Raw genomic sequence first — 25,911 nt, 5'->3', positions numbered from 1 at the left:
CATTTGATCAGCATACTGTTTGATCTGCTGTGCACACATCATGTAAAGTTTTGAAAATGAGCCGGATGCAATAACAGATTAAATACAAGCACATTGGCCTGCGCTTACATTTCCTTTGTCTTCTATTCATAGAACTCAGACCCTCTTGTAACTATAATACTGTGATAAATGTAATAGGCAGTAGTGTGTTTGTCTATTCATTGGCTAACCATTTTCATGGCTGTCCTCCAGTACCGCCAGCATTTGTGGTAAGACCGAAGAACCAGGTGGTTGGAGTTGGAAGAACTGTCACCTTCCAGTGTGAGGCCACTGGAAACCCACAACCGGCCATTTTCTGGCAGCGGGAAGGCAGTCAGGTAAATAAAATAAACTGCAGTAAAAGTTTTCATCTCAAAAAGCTTTGTAAATAACTATTTGTAAGCTTATTTCACATGATTGGCTATCATTTTAGAATGAAATCTTCCATCTGTCCAGTTGATTTGCTCAAGGAAATACTAAAATGGTGACCACATGTAATCCTTTTTCATCCATTCTAGAACCTGCTGTTCTCCTATCAACCTCCTCAACCCTCCAGTCGGTTTTCAGTGTCTCAGACTGGGGATCTGACCATCACTGATGCTGTGCGCTCAGATGGGGGATACTACAGCTGCCAGGCCCTCAACATTGCTGGCAGTGTGATCACCAAGGCTCTGCTAGAGGTCACAGATGGTAGGCAAACTTTTTTTAAACACCCTTTTTGCATATAACAAAGCCTGAGAGAGAATTAGGAACACTAGGAGGACATTTAGAGGAATATGTCGGATAATACTTCGGAATTTCAGATAATCTTTGGTTTATTGGTATAATGCTGTTCAAATGTAATGCTGTGGCTTTGCTTCAGAGCATATTAATATCCAAAGTGAGGTTTGTGAGGTCTGGTCTGGCCAGTTCGTTGTGTTCCTGTCAGAGGTAGAGACTCTCTGGTGCCTGTGCACCCAGACCGTGGCGCAGTACTTGGCTTCGCTGGCTTCACACTGGCTAAAGTCTCCTTCAGTATTCCATGGCTGGCTTGCTGCTGTCTACTGTTGGAAGACTGTAGCCATGTGGTGAGGTCTGGATTGGGTCCTCTAATTACCCTTCTAGCCAATCCCTGACAAGCCTGGTGGACTAACCTTGGCTTCACTTCCACCATTCCCACAGTAATCTGGGCAGCTATTAGTTTGTCTATGACACACCTAGATTCATCCCTTCATTTAACAAATGTCCTTCTTCATTTAAGACCTACAATGGCGTGCTCCAAATCTACGTCCTCCTCTCTCTCTCATTCTGTCGTGCTCTCTGGATAATAATAACAGTTATTAAAGTGAGCAGGCCGCTCTGAGGCCACTACTTCTCCGCAGGCAGATTTGGTAATTACAGGTCATGCTGACAGTGTTTTAGTAATTGCACCATCCCCGGCACAAAAGCAAAGACAAAGCAGCCCACAGATTACACCACAGCATGGTTCTGAAGATCTACGCACACATACATATATCATTATGTGTTGCTTTTACACTGTGTTAGATATTAATTTGAGTTCTTCTCACTGAATGCAACTTGCTAGTAAATCAGTGGGTCTGACAGCAGTGGTCATCAATAGAGCTATGAATAATAATGATAATCTGGGGGAGGCAGAAAACCTATAGTAGGAATATGATGAATCGCAAACGGCAGAAATTATTTAAAGTCTTCCGCTGTTTTTGTGCATTACATCCTTTTTCTGTCAAACACACGCTTTTACTCTGTCTTTGTTTGATTTGTGTTGAACACCCGGGGTTCACAGGCTGTGAGACAGGGAGGAGTTTAAACATCCTCATGCTAATACCTTTGTCTGTTCTGGCTAGATGTTTTTTTTTTTTTAAGCCTTTTTTCCCTGTTTGGTGTTTTATGGCAGGGGGATGGGCCAGGGAATTGTTGGCTGCAAGCGTTTTTATGTATACTGCTAGTCGTCTGGTGGATCTGCAGCGAGAGGACTGAAGTATCTGAGCCGCTTTCATTTTAATTACACTGTTTTTATTTGGCTAAGTTGGACTCCTGCTGTTGAATGATTAGAAAATTGCTTCCAGTTCTTAAAATTGAATTTAATTCCTCTCCTGCTACCATTGCAGTTTTCCCATTCTTTCATTGTTACAAGGTTGTTTACCCAATTCTCACCGTTCTATACCTTTTGTGTGTTTACTCCCACAAGCTGGATATAACTGACTGAATCCCGTGTCTTTTCTTTCCCCGCTACACCACATGAAACCTTCACAGATTAGCGCCATCCACATAATTGCCCATTTTCCTTCCTGCTTCCACAGTTGTGTCAGACCGCCCGCCACCAGTCATCCGCCAAGGCCCAACCAATCAGACGGTGGCTGTGGATGGCACGGTTGTTCTTAACTGTGTGACATCTGGTAACCCTACACCCACCATCCTGTGGAGGAAGGACGGCGTCTTAGTGTCCACACATGACTCCAGGGTCAAGCAACTGGACACAGGTGCACTGCAGATACGCTATGCAAAGGTGAGACACCTGGACACGTTTAAAAAAAGTCTGTTTTTAGTGTCAAGCAAAGTTAAAGGACAGCGTAGTACCCACTGCTGTTCATAATTTCACTCAAAATCTGCTAAATTGCCATGTATTTATATACACTATATATAATACATGATTTCAATCAATTTAAAATAGACTTCAAGGTTGCCCATATCACATGCATAATGTGCTTGGCAAACCCCTGCTGGTTGGTAAATAAAGCATGTGTTGCCTGCCAGCAGCCAACCCTCAGCAGGCTGTCAGTCAGTTGCCGCAGATCTGAAATGGAGTCTGTGAAGTTGAACAGTCTGTAGTTCTTGTCAGTCAGCAGGCGCTGTGTGCTGCATGTGTGTGTGTGTGTGCGCGCACACGTCTATGTGTCATGGCAAGCTGTGTGATGCTGAACACACTTCTAGGTAGAGACAAGGAGGGGGTAACGACGTGTCTTCCAGATGGAGGCGTCACAGGGTCAGAGGTCACGTCATTTTGCGGCGTTCTGATGAATGCCGGCACGTCTTGTGGTGACAAGATTGCAGTGCGACTGGGCCGCCAGGCAGGAAAGGAGATGCATTTGAACCCTTCCCCTGCTGTAGAAGAGTAAACTCTGCAGGCACTTGTCATTTATACCAGACAATATTTTAATGAAGATGTTTTTGATGTTTGGGGTGATATATTTTATTCAGATTGTTTTGCAGGTGTTACTGTTTTAATGAATTTATTCTTATTTGGGTGGGGGGAAACAGAGGTCTGTTGACAGGATGTCCTTATACTTCATGATTCAAACATTTATCTTTTTCATTTTTTTCTGTTTTACTGTCTAAACATAAGCACAGTAGTGTCAGAATAGCATCAATCACTAACAAACCGTAACAGAGTCATTAGTATCAAGCAGAGGCATAGACTCCAGCTGACAGAACAGACAGTTTTAAAAATGTACCTTTTTGTAATCTGTGCCATTATGTTTCATGTTTGGCTTATTAGCATCTTAGAAACTTGTCAACAAATCTCAGTTAAATTAGGAGGAAATTCAGGCTACAAGCCAAGAAATTCTGATTTGTTTTTGGTTGGATCCAGATCCAGATGTCTGGAATTTTGACTTTATTTTTTAAAGAGAACATGTGTTTCTTCAGTTTTTCTTAAACTGCTGCATTTTAACTGAAAGAACTCTTTCCCCTGAATCTAATACATTAATAGAATTTTATTAAAATTTTATTTTTATTCAAAACAAACTAGTCAGAAAGAAAGACAAATAAGCCCTTTTCCAGTTATGCCCAGTTCCACAAATATACTAAATTACCCATTTGCTGCACAATGGTTCACATTTTCCAAAATGCAAGTGAACCTTGTCTTTGTCTGGCAAAGTTACAGTACATCTACAAGCACATGAATCATGAATCAAGGTTTAAACATATACCACATGTGTTGCACAGAGCAGTCACTTTCATGTTTGGCATTCAGGTGGATGGCAAAGGGAGAAAAGGTCTCCAATTAGTGTATGATCCTGTGAAAATCTTTTCCATTTGACTAGGAATGCTCCGCCACTTTTGGCCTTTCCAGCTGCTTTCCCCCAGTTTCTGCTCAAAAGGAGATGATATTGAGATTATCAGGCAATGACAGCTGCCTGCTACAGACTCCTTCAGCATGTCAATAAGCAAAAGCAATGATGGTAGGGTGAAGATAACAAGAGGCAGAGCCCAGTTCAGGAAACCGTGGGACACATTTAAATAATTTCCATTTAAACAAACATCCTCCCTTCTCCTCCTCCTCTTTCAGCTCAGTGACACTGGCACCTACACCTGCACTGCCTCCACACCCAGTGGAGAGGCCTCTTGGAAAGCCTATTTAGAGGTCCAAGGTAAGCCTAACCACTTTACTAACAAGTGTATTCTTTTTTTTCTCGTTTATTTTGGTGATTGTGTTTATTTAAACTGAAGGCGAACACGAGACATAAGCCTTGGAGATGTTCCACATTCCCCTGGTTGTTGGAAAACAGCAGTAGACTATGTTTTCCTTATTATTTGCCTTTCTCTGTTCTGCATTTAGAATCTGGGGCCCAATTCCAGCCAAACAGACCTACTGACCCAAACCTGATCCCCAGCGCTCCTTCCAAACCTGAGGTCACTGATGTTACCCGTAGCTCTGTCACGCTTTCCTGGAAACCAAACCTTAATGCTGGAGCCACGCCCACTTCCTATATCATAGAAGCCTTCAGGTAAAGCTTGGCCAAGAACAAACTAATAACTGGAGGGCTTCATTTAAAGCTTTTTAAATCTTAATTCTCTTTGTGGTGTGTCCACAGTCATGCATCAGGAAGCAGCTGGCAGACCTTGGCAGAGCATGTGAAACCTGAGTCATTTGTACTGAAGGGCTTGAAGCCCAGTGCAGTCTACCTCTTCTTAGTACGGGCAGCCAATGCCTATGGGCTGAGCGATCCCAGTCCAATCACTGATGCTGTGAAAACACAAGGTGAGAACTATATAATAAATTCTTATTGATGTAAATTTAAAAATATAATAATGTCACATTTGGAGTTTTCAAATATGACCACTATTTTTCATTTTTGTTCGCCTCCACACAGATATCCCTCCCACCAGTCAGGGTGTGGACCATCGTCAGATTCAGAGGGAGCTAGGAGATGCTGTCATCCACCTGCACAACCCCACTATTCTCTCCTCCTCATCTGTCAGGGTTCAGTGGACAGTGAGTATAATTTTAGCAATGAATGGACTGTTGTAGTTTGTTTTTTCTCAGGATCAGATTGCAGAGTGGATCGCTGGTATAGCTCGTCACTAGAGCTTCAAGGTTAGTTTAGTTATAGGCCTATGGTCAATTTGTCAGACCACTCAGCTGAGCAGATGTACTAACATCCTAGCATCGTACAGAGAAAGGACACTGCAGAAAGCAGCCTGGAACACAATCCAAGTTTTCTTAGTGTCCATCTGGCATCAGTCTGAACTGGTCAGCTGGCCAGAAACCAAAGATTTGCAGTTCTGTCTATAGCGGACCACTCATCCACCCAAAAGCTAGACTTCAGAGCACAACCTCTTGCAACAGGCCATGTAGTGCTATATAGCAGTGTGTGCCATGCCAGACTGTGCCATCTAAGATTGAAAACAGTTGACGGCTGTTAAAATAATACGAGTGAGAAGGAAGAAGCTGCCAACTCATGCTCTAAAGTAGAAATGGCTTACAGATGTTAAAACGGATAGGTGGGTGAGGAAGAAGTAGAAACGGCAGCTCATGGTGATTTTTCTTTTCTGGTACAGGCTAAATAACAAGTACCAATGGCCTTCTATAACTAATCTGGCAAATGTATGTTTTTGGAACAATGCAAATACGCTTTTGTGCTCCACCGACTTCCTTGCATAGTAGATATTAGACTATAGGATGGGGGTCACCAAGGGGCAAAAACAATCCCAGTTCTGTCTTTTGACACAAGGCCACCCCAGCATTCCCAGGTATTATGAAGTGCCATAGTGAGTGATAAATGGGGCTTAGGAAATGTAAAAAGGATACTGACATGTCAAGACTGATTTAAACCATTACTGCCCAGTTGCTCTGTCTCGCTGGAATGTTCCAGTAAAAGACATGACAGGAGGGAGCACCACAACTTCCTTGTTTTGTGGGGTTAAATCTATTCTCAATGTGCAGTTTCTTGGTTTTACATTTTCCTTTGTGTTGTGGTAAATGCTTGCACAGTTTTCAGCTTAATGAAGACCACCTGAGCCAGCAGCATATTTTATGGGGGAGGGATAAAGAAATCACTAAAATCTTTACAAGCCAGTGCTGCCTGCCTTCCACAGGGACTCGTAGGGATATTAGCATACTGGTTAGCAGTTATTCTTTTCTTTAACCATGTTGGAAGTAACATTAATTATCACTATGATTAAAAAAAATGTCTTTACTCAGCTACACACCATTTTTTTGTTTGTTTGTTTGTATTTTTGTTTTTTTTACTACTACTAATACTACTACTTCGTGTATAAAGGTGCACTTTTTATTCTCTTTCCTGACTTTAGCAGTCAGTAGAGAGCAGGACAGGATGAGACAGGCAGTTCTGGGAGTCTGGGCCCTATTTAAGCAGCTCCAGACTTGGAGGAACCTTTGGCCAATGACCTCATAGTGTGGTTTGCACAAATCACTGCTGCTCCAAATGGCGCATAGACAGACTTTCGAAAGGAGAAATGTAGAAGATGGGGATGGATAAACAGAGGGGTGATGTGATGAGTTAGCACCCCATTCCATCTGCGTCTGGCGTATCAGTTGCATGAATCCATGGCTGTCCAGTGATGCTACAGTTTATTACGCTGCCGTATCATTTTCCACTGTTACTTGTGACATGCATGATCCAGTTAAGCTGACACCACCTTTGCCTCTGTTCCTGTTGCGTTCATTAGGTGGAGCAGCAGTCACAGTACATCCAGGGCTACAAGGTGATGTACAGGCCTTCACCAGAGGGGCAACAGAGGAGTGAATGGGCCGTGTTTGAGGTGCGAACCCCTGGGGAGGGCAGCGCCGTCGTGCCGCACCTTCGGAAGGGCGTCACATACGAATTCAAAGTCCGCCCCTTCTTCAATGAATTCCAGGGAACAGACAGTGATGTCAAAATTGGCAAGACGCTGGAGGAAGGTGGGGAGGGTGTAAATGTGTACGGCTGTGTGCGAGAGTGCTTCAGTGCTTGCATGTGTGCATGCATGTTTTCATGTTTACACAGTTTTATATGCACGGCTTGCATGTGTGAGAGAATACAACAGCTGCTGGCAGCAGGCAGGATTATGTTATCGCTAACTGTGTTATATTCACGCATGCTTGGGTATGGCGAGCAATATACGACACCCCAGTGCAAGTGTTATACTCATTTTTCATAAGGGTGTGGTTGTGGCAGACTTGTGAGGTTTGGTTTAAACCCAACTGCAAATTTTAATTTGTAGTGCAGAGTGTTTACTGGAGTGCGTGCGTTTTTCTGTGTTGCATGTGTGGGAGTGTTTTGATCTTTTTCTGCTGGATTCTCCTTTGTTTCCAATTGTGTCGATAATTGTTTCTGGAGTTCTAAACATAACGTTTGTTTTCTCATAATGATGTCTGTTTGTAACACTCACGCACACTGTGACTTTTTCTTTTTTCTTTTGTGTGCGCTTAATTACCATCACAGGTTGGCGCTCACACAGCAGCATATGCCCCAGCACTATAACTGTCTATTCTGAATAACAGTTGTTTGCTTTTACCCCCCAAAAAACACTTACATTTAGCAGAGTGATGTTTCAGATTTAAAAAAAATGCTTATAAATTTGATAATTAGTCATTTGTTCACACGTGAGCTTTAGTCACGCACAGAAGAAATTCTGACAGCTAAATTGCACAGAGAAAGCAGGGAGAGACTGTAGGCACTTAGGCTTTTTTCCCCCCCTATCATATATGAACATTTTTTTTCTTTTGTCTACCTCCCCAGCCCCCAGTGCCCCTCCTCGTAAGGTTACAGTGACAGAGAGTGGGGACAATGGGACTGCCATCATCGTCTCCTGGCAACCCCCTCCAGAAGAGGAGCAGAATGGGGTGGTCCAGGAGTACAAGGTAACAAGGAAGAAAAAAAACCCCAAACAGCCAGCACTTACCTCAGGTCTGAGCAAGTAGGACTGTTCAGAAAGAGACACAAAGGAGACAAAACAGAGGTGAAGATGCTCAGATAAAAGAATAACAGAGAAACAGACCATACATAGACATGGAAAGGTAATGAATTCCTAGATGAGGCATACCTTTGTACACCTCTGTGTCTGCTGACAAAAGCTCAGAGGCAGGAAAGTTGGAAAGCTAGTGGAAACAGTTGTGAAACAGTGCCATCTGGTGGAGGTGGTAAATTCACACATCTTGTGGCATTTCAAAAGTAAAAATCTATCAGTGTTGTATATTTTTCACCAAAATGTTATTATTATCTTTTATTATTTGCTGGGCTGTAGTGAGGCTTTAAGCTGTGATTACAGATGTGTTTGTGAAGTAGAGATGGAATGTTAGTTTTTTAGGAGTTTAGGGGGGATTATGTATTTTATAATATATGATTGTAGTGGTATTAATGAAAATGAGAAGTTTCCTTTGAAGAACAAACTACTTGCCTTTATTTCCTGCTGTCAATAAAGATGTAGTAGAGACATCAGTGTAGTGTGTGTATAAGAATGAGAGTAAACGTTTGGCAAAAGACCTCAGTATCTTTCTTTCTGTAACAACTCTAGTCCCCTGTCCTACCTCTTTACCAGATAATATTCACACTTTAACAATGGCCAATATAGGACAGCACTGTCCTGTCATACATTATGCTGTGGAAGTCCTTTATTTTAATTGGAAAGCCTTTATGAGTCAGAAGAGATATAGGTGAGTGGCAAAAAGGGAGATGAGGCAGAGCCTGTGAAAAAGTTAAGCCACTGTTAATTTTCCAGGTAAATGTTTTCTGCTGATAGACTTTAGAGTAATTTCATGGTTTTTAAGTACAGTTCGAGAGTGTTCCCTGCTCATTACTGAGCTCAGTCCCCAGCGGCACTGCTTCTCACCACAATTTTTAAGATGCACAGGAAATTTTAAGCCTGTATTTTTCATCACAGAAGTGCAAAAACACACACGCTGGATGAAGTGAGCATATTAACACAGTTAACTGGTGGAAGGAGGTGAGGGGTAAAGAAAACAGACTGACAGAGATGTCTCTGAGTCCTAATCCCAGGTTAAAGTATACTTCTGTGACCCTGTTGGAGTTTGTCTGTGAGACAGCCGCCCTTCTAGGGACTCGCAGCTCTAAGCTTCTGCTAAAATTGGGTTATGGAGATGATTACTGTTTTTAATTGGTTTGAGACTGCTCTGTGACATGTTATGACTACCTCAAGTAATAATAACCCTGTGTTGAGCATATTCTGTAAAACGTTGTAAGTTATAACATGTTTTCCTGCCTCAGAGATGAAACGCAATACCCAGATTGTGCTAAAATGGCCCCAGCCTATTATAAGAGCACAAGACCAGTGGCAGCTACCAAACTAAATGTTCTCACGAAACGCTCATAACATTGCCTCAATCTCCACTTCATCTTTGTCTCTGTTATGGCAGATTTGGTGCTTGGGGAATGAGACTAGGTACCACATCAACCGTACAGTTGATGGCTCAACCTTCTCCGTGCTGATTCCCAGTCTGGCCCCGGGGATCCGCTACAGTGTGGAGGTAGCAGCCAGCACTGGTGCAGGTCCAGGGGTCAAGAGTGATGTCACTTTCTTTCAGCTCGGTGAGTAGAAACAACTGTTGCTTCTCTCTCCTCTTTTCCTTTTTTAAAAACATTACTTCAGTGCCTTTGTCTTCTGCCAATCCTCACAACTGAGTGAAGTCCAAATATTTGACAAATAATTATGGCATTAATCCAGACATCTTAAATTAAGAGCTTTAGAGAGAAAGGACTTAATGCCAAGTAAACAGACAGTTATGTAATGCCCTTCTTTATGGGAACAGCCATGTGCAAGCCTCTGCCTGTCTTCTCTTTTTTATCATCAACGATGTTTTAAAACTATAATTGGAGTGATTATTGTTAGAAAAACATCATCAAACCTGCCACACGGGAGTCTGATGAGTCTGAATGACAGGGGGTCTTATACAGCTTTTGCATAGTCTGAAATAGCTTTAGTTTACAGTAGCTGGCAGTACGATCAACACAGGCACATTAAATTCCTGTGTGGCAGAGCTGTTGAGCTGACTGCCGCACCCTGCTCCATTCTCCAGTCAAGGATGCAATGTTTTCTGCCTCTGCTTCGCTTCAGACAACAAAGGCAATAATGAATCGTGCACTCCGGGCTCAGACATGACATGTTATTAATGCTAAGACACACAGCGGAGCCTGCTTCAGAGGCCAGTTGTTGTAATTTACTTATTGTTTTTTGTTCTTTTAGTCTAGATGGACAAATATTTGGAGATATTTTGTCAGTTTTTATTCCCCAAAGCTCTGAGCTGGCCTACTCGGGAGAGATGGAAAACACATGAATAGCAGGATGAGGCAGAGAGAGAAAGAGCTCCATCTGGTTTCAAATGTGTGATTGAGTGGGCTGGGATGGGCATGAAGAAGCATTGGCTGTGACTGATACAATTTATCTCACTTGAAGAGTTCCTGTGGTGATTGTTGCCATGTTCCAACACTGCACTGGAACAATGTGCCTCGGGGACCAGCGCTTCACCCAAATGCATTTGTCACACTCGGAGCTTGTATGCGTCATCCCGGCCTAGATACCTGTACAGTCCCTTGTGGGCTGCTTAGTCACATTGACATGCTGCGTTCCCTCGGCCAGACAGAGCCACAAATTGAGAAGACGGCAAAGTAAGAAGGGATGCAGCCAAATGGAGACGTAGCCTCAGTGCCTGAGACAAAGAAAGATACGGAAGGGGTAAAGGCAGCGAGCTGGTTTCTTTTGGGAAGTGTTTTTGCTTCTGGCTAAGAGTGCCAGTTTAGAAGAGTGGCTACAACATGAAAGACGCGAGAAAAAGAGACGAAGACAAAGTAACGAGAACATGAAGAAATTTCAGAGTGACAGGGGTTGGGGCAAGTCAAAGAAATCTTTCATGTGTCACGATGAGAAAAACAGACCGAGAGCAGGTTGTTGTTGTGAGCAGCTGTACAGCCAGCATCTTTGCAGCAGCGCATTTCACAGTGAAACAGGCTTCAAGGCATTCACACCTCAGTTTTTCCACAGATGTGCCCCGGTTTGCTAATTACTGTGGTATCTGTGTTTGAGCTTGATCTCTTTGGATTTATTTATATGATTATGATACCACTATTGCTCAGTGTGAATGATGTCTCTGTTTTTTCCTATCCGCTTCCATCAGGCTGTTATGCTGCACAGGCTCTGTTTGAATGTCTCTGGTTGCTTTTATATGCTCACCTGCTATTGTTGACTGGGATTTGCAATGAAAGGCTTTTGAATTATAGAAACAACTCCTTTTCCACAACAACCCCAGCCTCATACATACCCGCTGAGATGAAGAATCTTTTTATGTACCAGGAGAAAGAATATCCCTATTTATGTATTGTGCAGGCTCCATTTATTTTAAATGTATTTCTCTATTTCAGTGTTTTTCCACTTGGTTTAGTTTCAGCTTTGAATAATGTTGTTTTCACATTCCCAACTCACATTATTTCACTTGTCCCATCCAAAATTTGCAAGTCAAAATATACTGCTTCTTCAATCATTTCTACTTTGTGGGTGCCAGTTTTAGCACTGCCACATGGCTGAAATGCAGCGGCCTGGGGTCAAGTCCCACCACACACTTTCACTGCTTTTCTGTCTACTAATATGCTGTCTAATAATCGCAAAAAGCACAAAAAATAACTTCTACTTTGTTCTCACTGTTCTAGATGCTTCTGGCCGAATGACAGACACCGTGAACCAGGAGAACCCCCTGTCCCAGCAGATCTCAGATGTGGTCAAACAGCCGGCATTTATAGCAGGCATAGGAGCTGCTTGTTGGATTATCCTCATGGTCTTCAGCATCTGGTTGTACAGACACCGAAAGAAGCGGAATGGCCTGTCCAGCAGCTATGCAGGTATACGCAAAGGTCAGTACACGAGTGTAACCAATTCAACACTCACCGAACTATCAACTTGAATTTCAAATTCAAGGCGCCGGTTTACTTCAGTGAGGTTTTCTCACTGCATTTAGTGAGCGAGTGCGACGCAATTCGGTCTTCCCCATCGTCTTTACCCTAAATGACGCCAACCTACCTCACATTCTCTCTGTCAAACACAAAGATTTCTTTGTAGAGCAGCGCTGGAGGTGAGGTCTCCCGTAGAGTACTTTAAGATGCAGTGTGAGCTCCTGCTGAGAGTACTGCATAAACACCTCTTTTGTTTTCATACTTCTGTCACGCTGTCTTTGCAGGAGTGTGTTAGGAGTGTTTGCAGTCAAGTACATTTTGGCATCCAAAATTCCTCCTTTTACCAACTCCCTTCTGACTGCGCTGGGAAAGGGATAATGTCTGGCTGTAATCTCGCTTTTTCAAGGACACATTCTCACGTGGTCAACGTACTTTTGAGAGAGAGGCCTTCAGATACAGAGCAGCCAATTATTTCATTCTGGTTAATAAGGACCTCATACCTTTGTTTCAAAAACTCAAAGACTGTATTTCAAGGATGTTGGCATAGCCTCTGCCTAACTCATTCATTTTTTTTTACCCGACTTAAAGTAATGAGGTTCATGACATCCCCAGCCTCTGCCCGCAATATTTAGAGTATAAAGAGAGCCATTAGCCCCTCTTTCAGAGTCTCATTTATGTGTTGGCTGGCTTAATGTGTGGCCTTGGGCTGTGCAGCTGTTGCCTGTGAGTGCTACCTTCTACAGCCTCACTTCCAGGTTTAGGTTTACTGCTGATTGCCAAGGTTAGAGAAGATAGACCCTTCAACCTTGATGCACACACAAACAATGATTTTAGCTGTAAATCTGTGGCTATCCGTGCTCTCAATTTACTCCAGCCATGATAAAAGTGGGAGCAGTGTCTCTCAAAGTAAAAGAGACCTCAGCTAAGCTTATCCTGATCTCCTGCACATTTACCTGTGTGGTCTGTGAGAGCTATTGTGGTTTTTTTTTTGTTATGTCTTAGATTACAGAGAAAACAAAGTGAAGACCAATATTTAATGAATGCAGTCATGATCCGAGGTCAGGTAAGAGATGAGAAGACAGTGTAGCGTAAGGTTACCTCATGTCCCGCTGTGAATCATATGTTGATGTTTGGTCAAATTTGGAAGAAAAAAAAAAGAAAGAATGGAAGATGGAAGCTCTTTAGAAAACCAGGAGGCAGACATACCTCCCCTTTTTCTCCTCCTGGTGTTCCCAGACCACAGTCTTTGTTTTGAAAAGAGTATAATTGCAACCACATGAATCAACAATCTTCGCTAAGCTGAATTTGCATTACTGTGTATCTGTGTGTGACAGTATATGCTAGCGCCGTCTCTAAAAGATTACATTTATTTTGTCAATGCAAAATTAGTCTAAACAGCTTTCTCTTGTTTCCCCTCATGACCTCATGGCGCTCTGTCATTATTCGAAATACTACAAATGACATCACTGTGTAACACAAATGTTATTATGGGATGCTACAGAAGCCTTCACATCTTTTAGCTCAAGTCATTTTTAAGAAAAGAAAGCAGCAGTTACGTACAGTCACAGGTTACATACTGGTTCATCGCTCTTGGGAACAAACATCTGCGAGAATGGCAACCTGATTCTTGATTTATGCATGTTAGTCACGTTTCTATTTCTCACGACTGTTTTGGGTACGTCTCTTCTTCAAAGGCTTCATCAAACAGATAATCTTTTCCAACCACTCATATCTTTCGATTTGTTTGAGCATCAAGGGGAAAGATTCAAACGTGATAAGATGATTGTGATGTTTAAAGGACATCTGTTCGCACGGGGTACTGTATGAGGTAATTATTTGAGGAAATAAAAATGTGACAGCAGCAGTAGTATCCGCTTCTTAGATGTCTCTTCGCAAAAGCAGTTTTAGTCTGAAGGCAAAGTGCAACATTTCTAAAAAATGCACATATTTAAGGCAGTGTGCTGGATGACTACCAGCATGGGGCAAAGTTGCATCAACTGGAGTGTTTACTGGAGCATTCGTAACTTCTTCAAACAGGGAAACGACTCAACTATATTTTAAAGACCATAAAAATATAGAAGTTATTAAAGAATTTCATCCACTTTCATTGGGTTTCTGAACCATTTCATAAACCAATGCTTTAAAAAAAAAAAGTAATAATAAATAAAAATGAAAATGTGAAAATAATGTTGTACTAAGGCTTTCATGACCAGGCCATAATTACTTGTTGGGCTGCAATAATCTTAAAAAAAAACAACAGAATTTGATGCATTTCTTTGCCTGCCACAAAGTTAAAGTTACAAACTATAGCATGATATCAGTAATTTTTTGCAGTAAATATCAGATACTTAGGATCCTATTTTCTACAAGAGTTTTCAAAAACAGGCACCCTACTACAGTAGATGGATGTTTAATAAAGAATCCCTTCCATGCCTGTGCGAGCAATTAAGTTGTGAGGGTGATGATGTGAGTGTTGAGATAGCAACAGACATCTCAACAGTGCGAGACCTCTGAACAGCAGGCCTCCGACAGTCTGGGCCACGACTTGAACCAGCAGCTGGCTCAACATTCATTTTCCCTCTGGGATGTCTGAGAGGATCAAAGACTAGCAAGCAGCATGCAGCGTGTGAATACAGGCTATTGAAGTGTATTGCGAAACTTATACATTTTGTGGAGTTAATATTTAGAAAGATAGTTCTGATAATTCAATAACTTTCTTTCTCTGTCTTTTCCAACAGTGCCATCCTTCACTTTTACACCAACAGGTAAGCACCTTCTCCTGCAGTACATACAGTAGCTATGTTTTTATAAACTCAATGTACTACAGCACAGGCCTTTTCCCATTTTCACAAACTTCTTGGAACATAAAAATACCAAACAGTGTGCTCAAAACCTTAAGCACATCTCAGTCCAGTTTCCCAACAGAAAAAGGCCAATTCAGGAAAAAAGGAGGACAAACAAAACAACACAAGAAAACAATCAGAATCTGACAATGCCAGATACACATCCCCCATAAAATCCAAAAAAAGATTCCTAAACCTATTCAAAGATCCCTTGTTTGTCCTTCAATATATGTTATTCTTTCAGTGGGAAGGTTGTCCTCTTTGTTTCCTTTTAAATACAAACCAAACCAGAATATCTTATAACAACAGAAACATTTTCACTGCCGTTGGGGAAAGCGTCCTTTAATGGCTTTAACAACCACAGTCCTAATAGAATCATTAGAGAAATTACCAGCTGTAGAGAAGTTGGTGAGGAACACTTGATTAAAAAACAAAGAAAGGCCCAATTAATTGGCACAGCAATGGTCTACCTCCACATAAATATTCCAGCAAATATTTGAGCTGTTTCAGAACTTAAAGCTCAAAAAAGAGAGGCCACAGTACCAAGAATTTGTTTTATAGTAGTGGTAACTTGATCAAAGGGCTGCTGGCAACCTCAGAGGGGATTTAGGAGAATGACACACCACCAGAGTCTCCAACATACCAATTAAACAGGCAAGTGGCAGCAGAGCTAAGGAGGTTATCTGTGAGCTGAAGTGACACAGCATAAAACGGATAAAAGAAAAGCTCCTTGTATATCTGTATCTTTCTGTCCCTGCAAGTCTGTCTTTACAGTTCTCTCCACCTTCTTCTTTCACTCGTGGACTTTCATCCCTCGGAAATTTCTTGTTCCCTTGAGGTGTGCAAAAGGGTGTTGGCGGTGTTTAGCGAAATGGCAAATGTGAAACCGTGTGAATAGATAAGAGGAAGTAACAGTGAAGGAGACAATCCAGTGCACTCTGTGTTTGTTGTTCTACTGGTTGATCCTGTCTGTGCAGGGATTGTATCTACACGGTAGCAGTGCGCTTTGTGTCTGCCTTGAGGCTTGCAATCAGGTAGAATAATTTTGCAGTGGCAGGCTTGTTTCATGGAAATCTTTCAGCTGAAACATAGTCCTTGCTTGCGCGTTTAGGTTCGATTCTTTAGAGAGAAATTCCCTGCCCTGGTACTCTGTGTGAAACCAGGATTTTACTGAGCATTATACTGATTTTCATCTTTAACCAGACTGCGATAATTTCGTTTTGCATAAGATCTCCTCTGGCTACATGCAGAGACCAAACCACACACTTCCTGTTTTGAAAGAGAGACATGGAATCAACACAGCAAAGGCCCAACCTACCCCTCTTCCACCTTCTCTCCTCTCAGGGAAGAGATTGTAATTAAAGTTAGAAGTTTATCTCGCCTTCACACACACCGGCAGCTTAGAGCTCCTTGAAAGAGTCCAACTTGCAGCACACAGAGCTTCAAACACGCTGAACCCGAGCCAGACAACCAAAGAGCTCTGCATCTTTGTTCTTCATAAGCCTCTTACACATCCTCCTGCTCCTGTTGCTTCGTGTGTGCGTGTGTGTCTATGACTCAGCTGAAATGATGACACATGCATTCAATCACACACTCACTTGCTCTGATACAAAACACAAAAACACAGCACTAGCTTAAAAGCAGTTTTCTCCCAATCATTTTTCACAAAAGTGGCAATTCAAAATAAATAAATAATTCAATAAGAAAATAAGTAACTCAAATAAAGAATTTTATGTTGAACTTACATGACTGTGGTGAAAAGAAGGACATCACGACAATCATAACGTTGGTGGAATCACGACAAACTCATTTTCTCTCTTTCAGTGGCATATCAAAGAGGCGGAGAAGGTGTCAGCAGTGCTGGAAGGTAAGAGTTTGTTTAGTGTCTTTCTTTGAAAAAATATATCTTTTAAACAGGCGCATTAAGTGAATGAATGCTAAGAATGTAATTTCGAATACAAAGAATCCTTAAACCTCCGGAGTATATTAGTAGGGTGTGCCTTGTGTACTTTTCTTTGACAAACACTAGGGGGAGTGCTGTGCCTTTCAAAGGTAGCACAGAGCAGAGGAGAGGGGTAAGGACTTGCATTAAGTGTGTAATAATTCTACAGGAACAAAGCCCCATATAGTCTGCCAAGTGCCCATCCTTGTCCCAAATGGTGGAGAACCACATGCAACCACCAGGCTGTGCCGTAGCATCACCATAAAACATTAATGGAGCTACATGCATGTACACAGCAGCAACAGCACGCCGCCTAATGTAGTGGAATTGTGCATTTTGCATAAACAGCAAGAATGTCTGGACTTGGACCTGTATATCCATTGGATGGCATTTGGCATGTGTTCATATAACTGGTAAATAGCAGGGAAAAAACAGGAAAATATGCATTCATTCATTATGCGCTCTTTACTCTAGTCCAAAACATAGTTAATACTGTAATGTATGCGTGTGTTGTTCTTCTGTTAATGAACAGTTAGCTTGAAGCCATCATTATATTATTCAGTTGTATGACTGAATTGTCAGCTCTGCACAAAGACAATGGTTGTTCAGTATCAACATATAACTGCCAGGGTGATTGAGGAGTCATTGTGAGATTGTATTTGGCTGTACAAGACAAATGTGTTCATTACCCAAAACGAATCCAAGAAATGAGTCATTTAAGAGGGAATAAGAAAATGTAATTCATGGCTAATTCACTGTTTCGATACGCGAACCCAGAGTCACTCTATAGAGATTTGGATACTCACACAATATATGTTCCTGCATTCTTTTTGTATACTAAATTGATTCGTTCAATGAGCAAAAACAGACTGTCTTTACTTGGCTTAAGGTCCAGTAGTACAGTAGAATCCTGTTAAATGAGCCAGCTTGATTTGAATTTGAATTAAAGCTGAAAAACAGGAGACAAGACAGAGATGGATGGCAAAACAATGATAAGGATGCATTTTTCTTCTGTTGCTCAAGTCTGTTCTCCTTGTGTACAGCTTAAAGAAAACACTTTCCAATGATAGAGATATTGTGTGACACTGTGGAATCTACTCTGTGAGTATTTGTGGTTCACTGCCTGTTCAGGACGTGGATTTCGCAGCATTGGGAGAGAATTTTATCTAGCTGTCTAATCCAGGCGGATCGCTAATGCTCACGAGGGCTCAGGGAAAGTGTCATCGGCTATGGCCAAGCCAAGCACACACAATCTATTTAGCTGGGCTTTTTTCTAATGTGCTCCCTGGGCCTGTGTGTGGCCGAAAGGCAAAAAGTGCTAAAGCCGGATTTCTACTTTTCCCCTTCTCAGCTGGATAAATAAACTCACATAATCTTCTCTTTCAAATATTATGTTATTGTGGGTGTTGCAGTTCATTCACATAAATGTCACTGCGGCATTGGCTTGGTTTCTTACTATTGTTAACCATTTGGTGCCCTTTTTGTTTTTTTCCCTCCTCCTTTTCTTTGTCCACAGGCCTGGTTTACTAAACATTGGGGACTCTGCCACTCAACCCTGGCTGGCCGACACATGGCCCAACTCATGTTCCAACCACAATGACTGCAGCATCAACTGCTGCACTGCTGGCAATGGCAACAGCGACAGCAACTTGGCAACATACAGCCGACCAGGTATGCATGTTTTGTCAGTGCCGTATGTAGTCAACAACCAAAATAAACCCTCCTCTCGAAGGCAACAATGCAATCATTTGACAAAATAACTGTAGAGATAAGAAATGTAGGGAGCTGGGGGAATCTGCAGTGCAAAAGGAAGTAAAATCTGATATCTAGGTTAGCTCCCTGGAGAGTTATTCTGTGTATCGCTCCCTTCTGTAGGTCTCCACAAGAAAAACCTAGAGAAATATTAGGATTAAGAGAGGCTGTGCGCTTGTGTGTTTGATTTATCTGAGGTTAAAGTAGAGCTGTTTTAGGCAGGAAATAAAAGGAGCACACTGAGCAGGGCTCATAGCTCTACTCTGTTGCTAATCAAATTGCTCTGCTGATTTCCATACAGTTGTTATACCCGGTAATGTAATTTCCCCTAAGTGCTCAGTTATTTAAGAAATGTGCAGCGGGCGAAGGGGTCAAGGCTGGACTGCAGACGATGGCCAGAAGCAGAGAAAAAGAGAATGATAGAGGGAGAAGGGTGTACCTGGAAATGCAGATGGAAAGAGAGGAAAAAGTAGTGATGAAGAATAAGTGTATGTGAGATGTATTGGCATAAATACAGAGCAAAGATAAGATAAGTAGGGTGAGGGGGGGGAAAAAGAGAACACCACCAGGTGGCCTCTAGTTTATTTAGCACTAGTACAGTTATCAACAAAGGGAAGCATATTTGGCCTCAGAATCTTATGCATTGCTGCCAAACCATACACACACACACACACACACACACACACACACACAGAGTATGATGTAGGACGTAATATTAATAATTAACAGCCATGACCAAAAAACCTCTATCCTCTGGAACTTGGATTGCAATGAAATGCTTTATGTTCTAAATTATGCACTTTGGGACTATGCCTTTAAGGGCAGCACATAATTCCTGTCCAGCTGTTCAATCCAATATCCATCCAGCCACTAAATAGTTTCTCCTGACTTCAAACCTTTCCAGTGAGGATTAATAATTCATTTTGTAGACTATAGTCAAGTTGAGTTTTTCTTTGTGCTAATCACCCCTCTGAGGTTGAAGTGTTTAACTCTACCTTAACATGGTCTGAGATGTTTAACAGGGAATAACAGGCTAGAGGCAGCCCTCACTCGCATGACACCCTGCTGTATGACACTAAGGAGCTTGCCAGACGCATGCTTTGTGTGTGTGCCAAACCTAAATTCTGAACATTAAGAGGATCACTGACTAGGTGACAGAGCAAAGAAATACGAGTTAAGGTCCCTTTATCTCAGCCATAGGGGCGCTTTCACACATCAACCTTTTGAAGTGTTTGAGCTTTTCCATGCAGCTGAAACATGAGTTACGTGGCACGAGCTGCGCGCACCTATGGCCGTCCTTGGTATTTACCGCACGGCTGGCTCTCAGATCTGCTGGAGGATTTGAATATTTTATGAGCCAGGGAAAATTGGATCTGTCAGTGAAGCTGTGCTTTTACTGCACGCCTCATTCCAGGTCTTTGATACAGACATGTCTCCGTCCCTCTCAATGAGCAAAGACGCTCCCAACCATCAGAAGAAAAAGAACACAGATGACACCTACACTGAGTCATGGGTGAAACTGAGAAGGGGGTAACATAACCTGTGTCAGTCACCTAGAGCAGATCGTCATTTTTGCAAACAAAACTGAGACTTAAAGCATAAGTAGAAATGTCTCTCTGGAAGGTGGGGATCATTCAAAAAGCTTGAGATGAAAAATGTGTTGCTTTTCTTAATTTTTTCAGCTCGACAGTAGATGAAATGATGCCTTATTGTTTGAAATCTTTTGCCAAACTGGCATACTGCTGCTAAGCTGATCAGCAGTAGAAAAGACTGACTAAATGCCCTCCTCATGTTCTTCAGCCGACTGTATCGCCAATTATAACAACCAGATGGAAAACAAGCAGACCAACCTTATGGTGCCTGAGTCAGGAGTCTATGGAGATGTAGACCTGTCCAACAAGATCAATGAGATGAAGACCTTCAACAGCCCAAACCTTAAAGATGGCCGCTTTGTAGGTCCAGGGGGCCAGCCGACACCTTATGCCACCACTCAGCTCATCCAGTCCTCCATTATGGGAAACAACATGAACTCAGACAGAGTGACTGGAGGGAGTGGAGGTGGACTCGTGGGTGGAGGAGAGGTGAATGAGAAACACTGCTGGAAGCCCCCCTCAGTCCAGCAGCAGAAACAGGAAATAAGCTCCCAGCTGCAGTACAACATCATGGAGCAAAACAAGCTGAACAAGGGTGAGTGTGTGGAATAGCCAGCAGCCATCTTTAGAGAGGCCAACTCCAAGCCATGATCTTCTTCCACTCGATTTTTCCCTCACTTCTCTCTTCTCCTGGCTGTTTCGCCCCACTCTGGATACGTGTAGAAGAGTTTCATGCTCATGTATCCCTTGGCTCTGTCTCAGTCCTTTTCATTCAACAAAAGCACCATCACTGTCTTTCTGCCTGTCTGTATGGCATTCATGCAACCTCTCCACGCAATCAAGTAGAATCTTTACTGCTAAATGAGGGCCAGGCTTGAATTGCTATCATCTTTTGGTATCTGGGGTGTCTTGTTTTATAACGAAAGCAGGTGTGAGAGTTTATCCTTGGTGTCAGATTTCTAAAGGAAAGATAACTCAAAGATCTTTAAAGATGCTTTGAATGAAGCTATCATCACCTGGTCGTACCTGCAGAAAGGAACCACAGCTGGTGTGATAGTTTTAAGATTTCAGTGCAGCTGTTGCATGTGTTCACATACTCACATGAGAATGAATATGAAAGCATGACCTGCATGCCTCATGTGTAGCTAAATACATAGTTCTCGGTGTAATCTCATTTCACTCCATATATTGTTTAACGTTTCTAATGTAAAGCGGTGATCTTTGTTTAGTACAAAGTGGTCGTCTTTGTGGTGTCCCTGTTTGCCTGCCTCCCTGCAATAACTATATCCTTCACTATCCTCACCACCAGATCGCTACAGAGGAGGTGACAGCCCTATGCCAGCCACAATTCCCTACAGCCAAACTCATGACAGCCACACTGGGGGCTCCTACAACAGCTCTGACCGGGGCAGCAGTAGTACCTCGGGTAAGATGGTTAGAGGATCAAGGACAGGAGTTTTTTCAGGTCGGCCAGTCGGCTGTTATACAAATCAACACAGACTCTCATTCGATGTTCGCAGGAAGAAAAAAAAAGGCAAAATATTATTTTTCCAGCTAAATTATTACTATGAATTCTATAATCACATATACCCTCAAGCTCCATTTTAAAATCCCAGTTTTCTCAAAGGCTTTAAATCACTTTGAGCCACTAATAAAATATGCTTTCAATTGTAATTTGAGTAATTTGCATGTTAGCCCATCTTGAAGCAAAGCCTTCAGTGTGGAAACATGGTGAATAAAACACAAGTGCCAACAGTACTTTGAAACAAAGGCATGAGAGCATGTTTCCATTGTTTTTTGTTTTCTTTATGCAACATCATCCAAGGATGTTTAAAGCAAATTAGATAAAAGGAAATGCATCTTCAAATTATTTTGTGTTTGTTATTCTGCTTTGTACTTTTTATTTCTGTGTTTGTCCTTGCTTATTTTGCATTACTTCCGTTAATTGGCTTTACTTTAATTCCAGTATGGAGCAGCCTAATTTCATCATGGCCTCAATGTCTGTCTTTGGACAAGGACAAATGATAACACATTGCAGACGGCATGCAACACTGCCACCTTAATGCCATGTATCCATTCTGATATTGCGTTTGAAGTTCAAGCCATTAAGGAGCAGCCTTTAGTGCTGCCTGCACATCACAGCTCATTGGTTCACAATTTTAATAGTTTTCTATTAATTGGACCCTTTTCTGCTGTTTTCCTTCTACCTTTTCTCTTCATACTGGGTTATACCCCTTGAGGGAAATAGCTGTTTTATAGTATTTCCCCTCATTTAATTTCTGAGCAGTATGGGCATACTTACATAAATTGGAGAGTTGCATTAGCCTTTTCACTCTCACATGTAAAATTATCGTTTTCTTGTCAGTCAGCCTTATTAATGTCAATTGTCTCTGCTGTCAGTATCTTTGTTACCTTGTGATTTCTCCAGCATTAATAATTGATGTGATTTTTAGAGACAGAGTATGTGTATCTGTAGTGGTCCTGTGAATGATCGTTTTCCCTTTTGTGAACAGGGAGTCAGGGTCAAAAGAAGGGAGTGCGCACCCCCAAAGTACCCAAACAAAGCACAATGAATTGGGCTGACCTTCTGCCCCCTCCTCCTGCAAACCCACCCCCAACTCGGAACACAGAGGAATACTCTCTACCGATGGAAGAAAGGTGGGACATGTCTAAATGGTCATCTGATCTGACAGTATATTTAAATACTAGTTCATTGTGGCTGCCTTTTCTCCACATTCATTCCAAACAATTGCCCCGAGCATTTTCTGTCCATTAGTGCTAGGTTCATGTCAGACTCTGATAGAAGGCTGACATGAATATTTAGAGGATGTTTTCTGGCTTCAATAAAAAAAAAAAAAAACATTCATGTTTTTGCTGAGCGATATGAAGGTAATGAGGCTTGTTTCTCTCTGCTGGCAGCTGTGATCCAGACATGCAGTGCCCCATGCCCCCCTCTCACATGTACCTGCAGCCTGATGAGCTGGAGGAGGAAGAAGAGATGGAGAGGGGGCCCACTCCTCCCATCCGTGGGGCAGCTTCTTCCCCTGCTGCCGTGTCTTACAGTCACCAGTCCACAGCCACTCTCACCCCCTCACCCCAGGAGGAGATGCAGCCGATGCTCCAGGATGCCCCAGACAGCCATGAACGCAGGTACAGCAGCATGATGTCAAGCTGTCTGCAAGAATAAAGTAGCAGAATAAGAGCACTCAGCTGCTGAAAAGAAAAAAAAATCCTCAAGAAATGTATCTATTCTCTAAAGCCTCATAAAGAAACATGATTTACTTTGCATTTGAAATTCATGGCTGTTTTCCTGATTGAGCCCATTAAACTCCATGTATATCGTCTGTATATTGTGTGCACCGTTGGCCATTTTTCAAAAGCATATCTTAGGTTTTAGACTGATTTCTTACCTTCTAGGGAGTCATTTGTTGCAGTTCATTTCAGTATAGTACGGGGATTCAAGCAGTAGAACATTAGGGTTTTGTTTTTTTGTTTTTTTTAAATGTGTTTCAAATAGGTAGCACATCAGCGTAAATTTAGTCAAATGTATTTTTGTCAGTGATTATAATTGTGCAGAAATCCAGCTGTGAGATAGAACTGTTTTGGAAAACTCATCCCTGTTATTGTGCCTGAAGGGGGGGAGGGGGGGAGCCATAATGAATTTGAAGTTCATCTTCCACAGAGAAGCCATTTTAAAATAAATTAGCAAATTCACATCATTGGGGTGATCAAAACTTAACTTCTAATGTGACATCAGAAGATCATCAGCATCATCAACAGTAAAGCACCTCATTTGTAGTCAATTGGCTAAAACATGGCACGATTAGGTTGTTTTTTCCATAACTGGGTAACTATGATTTAATGATGCAAAAAACTCTACAGTTTATGAGTTTCTTCTCATTTTTTATAGGCGCCATGCTGTGAGCCCCCCACCCCCTCCCAGGCCCATGTCTCCTTCACACACATATGGGTATATCAACACCCCGTTAGCCTTGGACACGGATGGTATGGAGGAGGAGGACATACTGGAGGAAGAGGAGGACGGCGATGAGACAGATGCAGAGGTGGCTAAGATGCACTACCACCACACCCACCCCCACACAAACCCTCACCATCCCCAGATGCATCCGCGGAGGTTGCTGCTACGAGGGCTAGAACAGACGCCTGCATCCAGCATGGGGGACCTGGAGAGCTCAGTGACGGGCTCCATGATCAACGGATGGGGGTCAGCTTCCGAAGAGGATAATGTCTCTTCGGGGAGATCCAGTGCAGTCAGCTCATCAGATGGATCCTTCTTCACAGACGCCGACTTTGCTCAAGCGGTTGCTGCAGCTGCAGAGTATTCAGGCCTCAGGGTGGCAAAGTACCCTAATTCACAGGGCCAAGAAGTTGGGGGAGCGTCGGGTAAAGTAGACCACTTTTATAGGAAATAATTTAATTTTATTGCAATAATTTTATTCTCTTGCTGTCCAAGAAAAAGAGGGGGAAAAACTATTGTTCTGTTTCTTTTGTCAGCACGAAAATACCAAATAAACCCATCAAGTCACCGTCCTGGCAGCCCAGTGTCTACAGACAGTAACATGAGTATGGCCGCTGTACACAGGAGGCCTCCTAAAAAGCAGAAACAACATCCAGTAGGTCATCCAGCAAACCAGAGACGTGAAGTTTTCAATGAAGGTACACATCTTTTAATTACATCTAGTTATATTTAAAACAGGCTCATTTGATATTGTAGATTACTAAGATAAAATAGTAAAAATCCTTTCTGACAATTAAGTAAAAACATTTCAGGTTCAAGTAATAGTCATCCAGAATTACAAGTCTTGTTTTAACGAATATTTCTTTCAGGTCTTTTTTTGTTTAAAGCCTATGGTGTGTGTGTGTGTGTGTGTGTGTGTGTGTGTGTGTGTGTGTGTGTGTGTGTGTGTGTGTGTGTGTGTGATGCAGCATCTAAAAATGATCAATTATCAAGAAAATTAAATGTTTATCATCTCCATCCGGTCACACACAGTCTCTTTATCACTTATCATTATTTACACAGACAAGTGGCAGCAGTTTAGCTGTATCCCACAAGTACACAGATGGTCAGTTTGTATCAATGCTGCTCCTATATTTCCTGTAAAGATATGGAAGGGAGAAATGCAGTTATCTGTGACAGAGTGTCTGTAAATGACTGAGTATGGGTGTGCTGTAAGCCAGAATTTTAATCATCTTCTCTCATGTGTTTATGCGCATGCATACGTGGCTTCACTCCTAATCTGTGGCAGGGCTGAACAGATCGGGCGAGTGGTGGGCTGGAGGCCAGGGCCATGGTGGGAAGAAATTGAGGGGGGTTGTCTCACGGGGGCTCTGCCCAGCTTGGAGATGCTGACACTAGGATGTCTCTCTACTCTAGCCACTAATGAAATGGATCAAGGTGCTGTGGCTCATACTGAAGCATCACCTAGCTCAGTAGGGGTGGAACATAAACTAAAAAGAGGCTAAATACTGGAACAGCTGCACAGAGAAGGAAAAGCTTTAACCTTGTTAAGGGACAGAGCAATTAACATTTTATAGCACCATCATTTAAAACTCAGAAGCCTACCAACCAGTTTTTCCCCACTTCCTTTCTGCTTTGATCTTGTGGAAAGATCTTTTTTTTT

The 25,911-nt window shown here is 42.3% G+C and overlaps 1 protein-coding gene across 5 annotated transcripts in view; it reads left to right on the top strand.

Annotated features, from left to right (window-relative positions):
- Nucleotides 1-25,911, top strand: part of robo1 (roundabout, axon guidance receptor, homolog 1 (Drosophila)) — a 222,724-nt gene that overhangs the window by 191,966 nt on the left and 4,847 nt on the right. For 4 of the 5 annotated variants that reach the window (XM_013914663.1, XM_013914662.1, XM_013914661.1 and 1 more), the window contains 20 exons: nucleotides 232-356; nucleotides 537-708; nucleotides 2,319-2,524; nucleotides 4,307-4,388; nucleotides 4,577-4,745; nucleotides 4,833-4,999; nucleotides 5,112-5,233; nucleotides 6,931-7,162; nucleotides 7,983-8,104; nucleotides 9,617-9,788; nucleotides 11,901-12,101; nucleotides 14,879-14,905; nucleotides 16,808-16,850; nucleotides 18,442-18,596; nucleotides 20,478-20,864; nucleotides 21,579-21,695; nucleotides 22,783-22,927; nucleotides 23,189-23,419; nucleotides 24,180-24,673; nucleotides 24,785-24,946. In XM_013914663.1, the coding sequence (XP_013770117.1) occupies nucleotides 232-356; nucleotides 537-708; nucleotides 2,319-2,524; nucleotides 4,307-4,388; nucleotides 4,577-4,745; nucleotides 4,833-4,999; nucleotides 5,112-5,233; nucleotides 6,931-7,162; nucleotides 7,983-8,104; nucleotides 9,617-9,788; nucleotides 11,901-12,101; nucleotides 14,879-14,905; nucleotides 16,808-16,850; nucleotides 18,442-18,596; nucleotides 20,478-20,864; nucleotides 21,579-21,695; nucleotides 22,783-22,927; nucleotides 23,189-23,419; nucleotides 24,180-24,673; nucleotides 24,785-24,946 (3,531 nt within the window). The remainder of the gene's footprint in view (nucleotides 1-231; nucleotides 357-536; nucleotides 709-2,318; nucleotides 2,525-4,306; nucleotides 4,389-4,576; nucleotides 4,746-4,832; nucleotides 5,000-5,111; nucleotides 5,234-6,930; nucleotides 7,163-7,982; nucleotides 8,105-9,616; nucleotides 9,789-11,900; nucleotides 12,102-14,878; nucleotides 14,906-16,807; nucleotides 16,851-18,441; nucleotides 18,597-20,477; nucleotides 20,865-21,578; nucleotides 21,696-22,782; nucleotides 22,928-23,188; nucleotides 23,420-24,179; nucleotides 24,674-24,784; nucleotides 24,947-25,911) is intronic. The other variant, XM_005748130.1, reaches the window with a different exon arrangement.

The sequence above is a fragment of the Pundamilia nyererei genome, unplaced genomic scaffold, assembly GCF_000239375.1.
Source record: "Pundamilia nyererei isolate P.nyererei 1_Seehausen unplaced genomic scaffold, PunNye1.0 scaffold00214, whole genome shotgun sequence".
NCBI classification, from domain to species: Eukaryota; Metazoa; Chordata; class Actinopteri; order Cichliformes; family Cichlidae; genus Pundamilia; species Pundamilia nyererei.
This window is presented reverse-complemented; position numbering and strand designations above follow the sequence as displayed.